We start from the raw sequence: 11898 nt of genomic DNA on the forward strand, positions 1-11898 counted from the left end.
TAACTAGTGTCTTACCCGTGCGTTCGCACGAGTACCCGTCGTTTTCGCGCATTGTGATTGAGAAAAATAAAAGATATTAGTAAAAGATTAAGTTTTGGGTAAAATTGAAAAAGTTATAAAAATAGTAATATTTTATTTAACAAATTATAATGAAGGAAAAGTTTTAAAATCGCAAATTCACGAATTATAATGAAGAAATATTCAATCAAATTATATAATTTAATTAGTGATAACTATTAACCCAATCTCAAACTATCAGCTAAGGAGAATCGATTATTTTTTGCTAACTAAGGAGAAAATTAATTATTTTGGCTCAATTATAACTACAAACTATCAGCCCAATCTCAAACTATCAGCTCTGTCTTGTAGGCCAATGAGAAACCACTACAAACTCCATTTATAATAATGATTCATTCAAAATGCATAATTAATAGAAAAATACTTTGACCAGCTACTTCATGTTCCCGTTAATATTCATTATTTTGATAAGTAACTTCGTATTCCCGTTAATATTTCAAATTTCTTCCCGTTAATTTTCAAAATTTTGATCAGTAACTTCATGTTCTTGTTAATATTCATTATTTTGATCAGTAACTCCTTGTTCCCGTTAAGATTCATTATTTTGATCAATAAGTTCGTGTTCCCGTTAATATTCCAAATTCGTTTCCGTTAATATTCAAAAAAATTATCAGTAACTTAATGTTCCAGTTAATATTCAATATTTTGTTAATAACTCCGTGTTCCCGTGAACATTTATTATTTTGATTAGTAACTTTGTGTTCCCGTTAATATTCAAAATTTGTTCCTGTTAATTTTTAAAATTTGGATAGTAACTTAATGTTTTCGATAATATTCAAAATTTTGATCATTAACTTTGTGCTCCCGTTAATATTTAATATTTTAATCAATAACTCCGTGCTCCCGTTAATATTCAATATTTTGATCAGTAACTCCGTGTTCCCACTAATATTCAATAAATTGATCAATAAACTTCATTTCCCATTAATATTCAATATTTTGACCAGTAACTTCGTGTTCCCCTTAATATTTAATATTTTGATCAGTAACTTCGTGTTCTCGTTGATATTCAATATTTTTGTTCAGTAACTTCATGTTCCCGTTAAAATTCAATATTTTGATCAATAACTTCAAGCTCCCATTAATATTCATTATTCTGATCACTAACTTCGTGTTTCTGTTAATGTTTCAAATTTGTTCCTGTTAATATTCAATAGTTTGATTAATAACGCCATGTTTCCGTTATTATTCAATATTTTTAGCAGTAACTCCATGTTCCCGTTAATATTATATACTTTGCTCTGTAATTTAATACTCACGTTAATATTCAATATTTTGATTTTTAATTTCATGTTCTCGTTAATATTCAATATTTTGATTAATAACTTCATGTTCCCGTTAATATTCAATATAGTTTGATCAATAACTTTGTTTTCCCGTTAATATTCAATAGTTTGATCAATAACTTCGTGTTCTCGTTAATATTCAATATTTTGATCAGTAACTTTATGCTCTCGTTAACATGCCATTTTTTATCAGTAACTTCTTGTTTCCGTTAATATTCAATACATTTAATATTTTGATCAGTAATTTAATATTATCTTTAATATTCAATATTTTGATTAGTAACTTCATGTACCCATTAATATTAAAAAAAATCAATTAATATTCAATATTTTGATTAATAACTACATGTTCCCGTTAATATTCAATTTTTTTATCAGTAACTTCATGTTTCTATTAATATTTAATATTTTGATGATATTTTTGGAACAAAAATAAATTAATTTTAACATTGTTTAAAAATATTTGATGATAATTAAATTTTTTTATAATAACAAAAATCTTAAATTGACAAATTATAATGAAGAAATATTCTATCAAATTATACAATACAATTAATAATAAATATTTAATATAATTGATTAAACTCAATTTACAAATCAAATATATTATTCCATATATAAAATATTTGAATCAATAGTTAATTATTCCTATATATAAATATTTTTGTTTTGGAATTATTTATAAAACTATTTAGGCTTAATTGCAACTTTAATCCTCCTATTTTGTCTTTTTCTTGATTTTGATCCCTCTATTTTAAAAATCACTATTTTAGTCCTTTTTAAGTTTTCTGTGCAATTTTCGTCCCTCTATTTTGTTTTTTTCTGCAAAATTAGTCCCTATTCCTGTCTCTTTTTCATTAGAAAACTCAAAAAGGGGACCAAAATCGTGGTTTTAAAAATGGGGGGACTAAAATCGAGAAAAAGACAAAATAGGGGGACCAAAGTTGCAATTAAGCCAACTATTTAAATCAATTGTAAACTTATTCTCGTTATTACATTTAATTAAATGTGTTAATATCAGTACCATATGTGCGTACCATATAATTACCCGTGTATATCCGTAATATATTATTTTGTATTTGGATATAATTGACCCATTAAAGTTTTAATGGTAATATTTCAATTATATTATATTATATATAGATAAATATATATATTGATTATTGATGAACTTGTTCAATTAAATTTTAAATTTTATAAATGACAAACAAATTGTATGATTAATAAAAAATATCATACAATTTTGATATTATTTACTCATATATTACTTATGTTTTATTCTATTACTACTTATTCATACATTACTTATGTTTCATTCGATTACTTATGCTTATTAACACCCATAGTTATTTTTAAATATTTTTTTTTTAAAAAAGTCAATAGATTTAATATATTTATTTTATTTAATAATCTCTAAAAAATTTCATTTATATATATATATATATATATATATATATATATATATATATATATAACTTTCATATTTTATATTTTAAATAATTTAGTAGTATTAGTAAGAAATCTTATTAAAGTGAAAATAGAAAATAGTAGTTAGTTTTTCTATACAGAGAATGACGATGGCACATGTTGTATTTTAAATATTTTGAAAATATACTTTATTTTATAATAATATCTATGAATTTTTTATCAAAAAACTCCATACAATATATAAAAGCAATGATATGCCTAAAACATTTTATTAAAATATGTATCTAATAATATTTATCCTTTTGAAGGAAATCAAGTGAGATAAATTATATTTATTAATTTTTAATGATAATATGATTCACTCAATTTTTGGTGATACAACATCAATATAATTGGAGTACTAAATATATTTGTAACGTATTTATTTTATACCAATTAAGATATTGGTAAGTAATTGATATGATTTTAATGTATTGATTCTATATCAATTAAATTATTCCCAACGTACTGATTTTAAGGTATGGATCTTTAAAAAGGCTTTTATATCTTACAAACCTAGATAATTTTAGGTAAATCATACAAAAGTACAATATTTACTCAAAATTATATTATTTTTAGGTAAATCATACAATATTGTAAAAACAATATAATTTTGTAAGATATAAAAGTACAATATTTTCTCAAATCTAATAATTTAAATATACATATGGTAAGTACTAAAAGAATAAGAAATCAAAAGTTGCAATCACATGCATTAAATCATAAATTAAAAGTTGCAATCAATCAATCAATGATTACTAAAGATAATTATGATATTTAACTTTTTTATAAGTAAATGATTTATGTCTTTTCATTCTAAACTCTTTATTTACCTAAAAAAATATACTGTTTTTTTCTTTATTCTTTGATTCTATTTTCTTATACATTTCAAAATTATGTATATGTTTTGAATTTGTAATATTTTATTATATTCTATATTTATTTTTTTTGTTCGACCTTAGAATAAATAAATATCAATAATATTTTATAAAACTAACTTTATAAATTATATACAATATTATGTTATTTATATATTATAATATCTATAATTTTTATAGCTACTAAGATTTAATATAAATATGACTCAGAGATAAAATCAATTAATCAATGAAATTTATTTATTAAAATTTGCAATAATATACCAATTATTTCCATATCAAGAAAATAGGTGTGCTGCTTCATTATTTCAACAAACCATTCTTTAAAATCACGTTCAAATCGACCATAATGCTTGGATTATTATGGATAAGAAGTTAAAAATTGTAATCACATTAAATCAAAAAATTAAAAATAATAAATCAAAAGTTGCAATCAGATTAAATCAAAAATTAAAGTTGCAATCAAGTAAAATGATTATGATATTTAATTTTTTTATAGGTAAATGATTTATGTCTTTTTATTTCAAAACTCTTTATTTACCTAAACAAATATAATGTTTTTTTCTTTACTCTTTGATTCTATTTTCTTATAAATTTCAAAATTATGTATACATTTTTAATTTGTAATATTTTATCTTTATTTTTTGTTTTGTTCGACCTTATAATAAATAAATATCAATAATATTTTATAAAACTAACTTTGTATATATTGATAACCTTAATTTCTTAATTTGACCTAACTAAAATATTCTTTAGTTCTATGAATTAATATAAAATATTATCTTATTTACATATTATAATATCTACAATTTCTATAATTACTAAGATTTAATATAAATATCACTCAAACATAAAATCAATCAATTAAGATTTATTTATTAATATTTGCACTTAAAATATAAAAAATTAAAGTTCATTCTATGATTTAACATAAAATATCATGTTATTTACATAGTATAATATCTACATTTTTGACAAAACTTGCGCAAGCATAACCCAGTAATTTCAAGCAGATTCTCCATTGTATATTGAGACCAGCCAACTTGATTTCTACTTCTACAGCTCAAACTTTCGGGACAGTCAAAGAAGAATATTTATTTCAAACGAATCGTATAGACGATGTTTTCTACTGTCTGCACCAGAAAAAATCCAAAACACATATTAGGACAATATTTAAATTGTTACTAAAAAAAATGGAAAATAGGGATTGGAAACAACCCATGTAAAAAACGAACCATATACTATGGAGTGACGCCAATTGGTACTTCAAAATGATACATTACAAATTCAACCTGCAAATAACATGAAACGCCAATTAGTACTTCAGAATGATACACTACAAATTCAACCTGCAAATAACATGCAAATAACATGAAAGATATTTTCTATCAAGAAAAGAAAGGAAAAAATGTTAAATTCCGGTTTGTCCATGAATAGTCGTGGGAATGGCTGTAATTGCAAAAATAGTATAAACCAAAATTTTCCACATGAATAGGCGTGGGAATGGCTGTAATTGCAAAAATAGTATAAACCAAAATTTTCCACGATTAGGTTTGATGAACATGATAGATACTGTGAAAGTATGATGGTTATATATAGTAATGATAAAAGTGTTTTGGAACGTGGAAGGTGGAGGGCTTGGAAGGCAGAAGGGGCTTGGTAGGCAGAAGCATTATATGAGGTCATTAGTGCTGTAAGCAGTTGTGAATGTGAATGGGCAGAGAAAGTAAATAATTTGTAACTGCGAGATCATGAGAGGTTGGAGGTTTAAAGTTCAATCCTACAATGGGAAATGAATGATGTGGAATTTTGTGAGAAGAGAGGCTGATGTGGCATAGCTAAGAGATGAGGAAATGGTAGACTTTTCTTATATGATAGATAAGAATTTTCCTAACATGAATATAAAATATAAAAGTATACAATTAAAATATTAATATTAATTCAATAATGATTTTTGTCCTATAATATATTTTTTCCTTTATAAAAGTTTATTTTTTTCTAAGTGATCATTCTAAGTGATCATTGTTTTTGTTTTAATGAATGAAAAATACAATTTAAATGTTTTTTATTATAAGTATTTTTTTAAACGTAAAAATATATATTGTTGATATATTTTTGTTTAAACAAGAAAAAGTTAACTATTAATACACATATTTTTACAAATGAGAAAAAAGTGTATTTTTTATATAAATATTTTTATAAACGAAAAATGTGTATTATTTAACAAATATTTATTAAGGAAAAAACATATTGTTGATATAAATATTTTTATAAATGGAAAAATATATATTATTGATATAAATATTTTTTTTATAAATGTGAAAAATTATATTATTGATACAACTATATTTATAAACGGGAAAAAAATATATTGTTGATATAAATATTTTTATAAACGAAAAAAATATATTGTTGATACAAATATTTTTATAAATGTTAATACAAATATTTTTGTTAAGGGAAAGAGTTTAATGTTGATAAAAAAATTAAATCATTAATATAAATATTTTTATAAATTAAAAATTAAAAACTATTGTCAATACAAATAATTTTATAAATTAGAGACAATCTGGGCCTACACGACCATAACGCAGTTTTTTACTAGTAAAAACATTCAGAAATTATTTACAAATATTTAATTCGTATAGTACGTCTTTATATATCATGGGATCATATGCAAAACCCAAACCAAAATTCCTTACAGTACAGCGCCGCTTAATCAATCAGAAGAACCTAAATTCTCTTTTTCCTCGGCACGTGGTTGGATTGGAGATGGGTATAACACCGTCTTCTTGTTGTGAAAAGAAAAAAACACTGTCTGCTTCAAATGTTGAGGTTAGCAATTATATGCATGATGATATTCTTTTCTCTATTCTCTCTAAACTTTCTCTTAAGTCTTTGAAGCGATTTGAATGTGTATGTAAATCATGGTCTCTCTTATTCGATAACCCTTATTTTATGACTATGTTCCGCAACTATTTCGTATCTAAAGACCATTCTTTTTATGATGATATATCTTTCCTCCTACATTTGAAAAACCAAGGTCTGTTATACTCTCTTTCTGGTGAGGGGTCTGAGAATAATAAAGTTAGATTTCATTGGGAAAGGCTTCCTCTCACAGATAGGAATAACGACTTTTCTTTTAACATTTTGGGTCCAATTTGTTTTAATGGCACTCTTTTTCTCCAATATTATAACAACAGTGGCGAAAGAAATTTTATGCTGTGGAAACCAAATACCACGGAATTCCAGATCATATACACTGAATGTAGTTTTCCAAAGGTTTGGTCTGATCATTATCAAGTCGGTTATGATCATGTTAAAGATGACTATAAGATGATTAGGCGCACTCATTGTCCTCCTAAAAGTAACCTCAGGGTTTCTTCCTTCTTGGAAGTATTTAGCATAAAGAATAAATCTTGGAAGGAAATTGATGACGATTTTCCACACTCATGTAGATGTAGTGAAGAAGTGTATGTGGATGGAGTGTCTCATTGGTATGAAAAACTCGGAACACGTACACATTTGGTGTCATTTGACTTCAGCAAAGAATCTTTCATTACAACACCGGTGCCCTCTTACACAGATGATGCTTTTGATTTTAATTCGACAAGGTGGATGAGGACGAGAATTTTGACTGTATTAAATGGATCTATTGCTTTTATAGTACATTGTGAAGAGACAAGTACATTTCATATTTTAATTTTGGGTGAAATCGGTGTCGAAGAATCATGGACTAAACTTTTTAGTGTTGGGCCCTTACCTTGCCTAAAGATTCCTATTGGAATAGGGAAGAAGGGAAATATATTGATCAAAAAGAAAAACAACGAACTAGCTTGGTTTGATATAAGTACCGGGACTATTGATGAGATTGGTGTTATGGCAGAAACTTATGGCAAGATATTAATCTATCAAGAAAGCTTTCTTCCAAATGGAGGAATATATAGCAAATTATCTTCTAGTTTTCACAAACGACCTATATGAATTTTACCCCTTGTACTCTCTTAGTCCATTTCTGTATGCAAATTGATATGATTTTTATTTCAGTTTCAATTGTAATAATGGTCTTCTGCCTTTACTCAATTGCCTTAGATTTTATGTTGAAATAGCTTATATTTGTGAAACTTGATAATCTTTGTTTGAATTTCGTTACATTCTATTTGAAATATCGATGCCACTATACTTAATTTTGTGCTTTATGTTACAAATTAGATGATAAAATAAAAGCATACCAGAACAAACAAAAGGTAGATTTTGTAATGCAGAAAAAACTCTGGTCATGTATTTAATGTCAAATAAGTCTATAAGTGGAGTTTTTCAATTGAAATACTGATCAATGACAATTAACAACACTTTCTCAACTAAGAGGTTTTGGTAAATAAAAGTGTGTTTATTTCCTCTGTATGCATGCAAATATACTGCCTGATTTATTTTAGATAAGCTATTGAAGGTGTATCGCTCTTTTGCTTCTTATAATTATATTTTGAGGCAGTGGCTTAGACTGCTAGTTTTATATTCTTAAGCATGATATCAGTCAGAAGGTAGTGCTACATTCTTGAAACTTTTGTATTCATGGAGCTGAATATTTGAACTCAACATTTTGTTTCACTTGCCAAATAAATAAAGATGACTTTCATCAAACGAGAGAGTTTAACATTTGCGCAGAAGCTGCAGATGTTGCCAAATATCAGATTTTATATAGATCGTTGTTTATCTGATGACAAGAATGTTAGGATTTCTGTTGCAAATTCATATTCATATGTTCAGTGCATCACATAGCCACTTTAAACTCTCACTCCAAAATGGTAGTGTTTGTGTTGAAGTTAATGTTTCCGACACTTTTCCTACCCATGATTCTTTCAAGAACTGGTAATAAAAACTCACATTTTCCAGAATATCTAAAACTGTTTCATTTTTTACACATCTATAAATTTCTTAGCTGCTGCTCAAATTTCCTCCCTCTGTTGTGTATGCATAATGTCCATATTCAAGAGTATGTTACATGCAGCAAACGCCGAATTCGAGCTATGGTGCGTAGCAGATGAACATAATAATTTTAGAGGTGCTGCCATGACAACAGAAGTTGACCCTAGTAAGCAAGTATTATTGAACAGATTCTGGATAACTGTACATGTTCACTTTTCAAGTTAATGTTTCCTCTACTTTTCCTATCTATCGATAATCAGAAGCTCAAGAGGGTTTTATTGCTTTGGTGTCAATTGAATTTCTTGAACTACTCCTCGGTCCAACACTCAATGTCACTGCCAGCCACATGAGTTATATAGATTTCTGAGGCATCTAATATCATGCTGTCATTTATGTCATAGATATTTGAAGGAACGAATTTTTTTTATTGATTCCATATTATATTCCATGGTCCATCTTCCATTTGATTATGACTTTGTTTAGCTTTGCCATTCCCACCTGCATCTCTAGTGCCATCATCAGTATTATTATTTTCCTTCTTTTCCCCACACCCATCTTTGTAATGGCCGAAACGACCATAATTTAGACATAAAATCAGTGTTTTAAAAACTGAACCGATCATCAAGCCGGTGAGGATATTGGATCACTGGTTCATTGGTTGAACCAATGGGTCACAGGTCGAATCGCATGACTAAATCGGATTAAATTGAATAACTCGGTTGAATAAACCAGTCTCTATTGCAATACTGTATATTTATTAAATCGGTCGAACCAAATGACTCAGTCTCTAAAAAATATCCCAAGACTTACAAAATTTTAAAATATCAGAATTTCACATTTTTATTCTATACATTCCAATTTCAAATATAATCATTACTCACAACAAAATAATACAAAATATAAATCGAAAATATAATCAAATACCTATGTTTGGTCTTGACCAAGTAAAGACAACCTTTATGACCGCTTGACCTACCAATGAATGACGAACAACGTCTTATAAGAAGAAACTAGTAACAACTCGTGCGTTCGCACGAGTTCTGGTACGGGACGCACATTCGTTTCAAATGTATATTTTTTAATAGAAAAATGTTTGGTACCTGTGAAATAATAACAATTGAATGTATAGAAAAATGTCAAGTACCCGTAAAAAAATAATAATTGAATGTATAAGAAAATGTCTGGTACCTGTGAAAAAAATAATAATTGAATGCATAGAAAACTGTCTGGTACCCGTGAGAAAATAATAATTGAATATTTAGAAAAATGTCTGGTACCCGTGAAAAAATAATAATTGAATGTATAGAAAAATGTCCGGTACCAGTAAAAAAATAATAATTGAATGTTTAGAAAAATATATGGTATCCATGAAAAAATAATAATTGAATATATAAAAAAATGTTCGGTACCCGTGAAAAAATAATAATTGAATGTTTAGAAAAATGTCTGGTACCCGTGAAAAAATAATAATCTAAATATATAGAAAAATGTCTGGTATCCGTGAAAAAATAATAATTAAATGTATAGAAAAATATCTGGTACCCGTAAAAACTTTTAGATCAATAAGATTTTTTAATACAAAATACAATTTTATTATAATATATGTGAATAATAGAAGCTAAAAAAAATGTAATAAAAAAATAGAAGAAAGCAAATATTAGAAGCAAGTAGAAACTAAATATTTGTATTTCCAATATGGAAGATTTTTAATATTTTAGATTATATTTGTCTTTCCAAGAAAAGAATAAAAAATATTTGGCAAAGTGATCGTATGGTATATTTTAATGGTATAAATTAATGATATAAATTCTTAGTAATCACAAGGCATTATTTTAATGATATGAATTAAAGATTTTAAAATCCAATCATATTGTTTATTTCGTGACACGTAATTGAGTGCTATTAATCTCATTCAATAAGATTAAAAATAATAATAATATCACTTTATTAATAATATTATTTATTGCAGGCTAGAGAAAAAATATATTTTATTATTTTAAGAGTGAAGTTCCATTTTAGTCCCTCACAACAACTGGAGAGGTCAGATTAGTCCCTGATAAAAAAAAAGTCCCTATTAAATCCCTTACAAAATTTAACCGAGTCATGTTAGTCCCTCAACTAACATTTTTTTAAAATCGGTTTTTTTCCTACTTTTGAACCGTGACTGGACTGCTAATAAAGACTCATTTAGTCCCTCACAAAAACGGAAGAGTCCAAATTAGTCCCTAAAAAAGTCTATATTTAATCTCTTACAAAATTTAATCAAGCAATGTTAATCCCTCTTTTAATATTTTTTCAAATCAATTTTTTTTAAAATTGTGACTCCTATTTTACGACTGTTGAATTGAAATTATTTATGAAGAGGTTGTAGATAAATCAGCATGATACCACAATGTTCTTTTCTTTGTTTGGTTTATTATCAAGCTTATGGGTGGGTGACTATGGTTTTTGTTGTTATGTATTCTTGTGTATTAGGTGTCGTTATTGTTTTAGTTGTTAATGATCTTTTAGGAAGGTTTAGTTTTGTTACTAAGGTGATTTAGGATAATTTCTTTCTTTTGTAAATAATACTTGTGGCAAAAATAATACACATGGTATGTTGGAAGAAAATTGGTTTATACCATATCACTTAGGTTTTGATGATAACAAAGTATTTAATAAACAATTAGGTACACTAACATATGTTCAAGTGTGCAGGATCATTAGTCAAAGAATTTACCGGACTCTGACTCTGATAGGAACATATGAAGAGAAGCTTGAGACTCAGATTCTGAAAGATCAGAATATGATTACTCAAATTCTGAATGATAAGATTTTAATGTCTCACATATAGGGAACCCAACTTCTGGTGGAAACTTAGACTCTAAAGACCATGTGCAAAGGAACTCAACCTCTGACCCGTACTCAATTTCTAAAAAGTAGGTCTTTCTTGTCAAGTCTAATAATAGTTTAAAAATACGAAAAAAACCGTTTGAAATAAATATTAAAAGAGGGACTAACATGTCTCAGTTAAATTTTGTAAGGATTAAATAGATAACTTTTTTTTCTCAGGGACTAATTTGGACTCTCCCTTTTTTGTGAGGGACTAAAATGAGTATTCACTGGTGGGACTAAAATGGGTATTCACTGGTGGTCCAGTCACGGTTCAAAAGTAAAAAAAATCGAAAAAAATCGGTTTGAAAAAAATATTAGTAAAGGGACTAACATAGCTCGGTTAAATTTTGTAAGGGATTTAATAGGGACTTTTTATTTCTCAGGAACTA

The 11898-nt window shown here is 26.6% G+C and overlaps 1 protein-coding gene across 1 annotated transcript; it reads left to right on the top strand.

Moving 5' to 3' along the window:
- Nucleotides 1-6373: 6373 nt before the first annotated feature.
- On the top strand, nucleotides 6374-7765 carry LOC131657482 (putative F-box protein At4g38870). The gene has a single exon (XM_058926875.1). It carries the CDS (start codon nucleotides 6374-6376, stop codon nucleotides 7691-7693), a length of 1320 nt encoding a protein of 439 aa, XP_058782858.1. The 3' UTR covers nucleotides 7694-7765.
- Nucleotides 7766-11898: the final 4133 nt, after the last annotated feature.

The sequence above is a fragment of the Vicia villosa genome, linkage group LG3 (genome assembly GCF_029867415.1).
Source record: "Vicia villosa cultivar HV-30 ecotype Madison, WI linkage group LG3, Vvil1.0, whole genome shotgun sequence".
NCBI classification, from domain to species: Eukaryota; Viridiplantae; Streptophyta; class Magnoliopsida; order Fabales; family Fabaceae; genus Vicia; species Vicia villosa.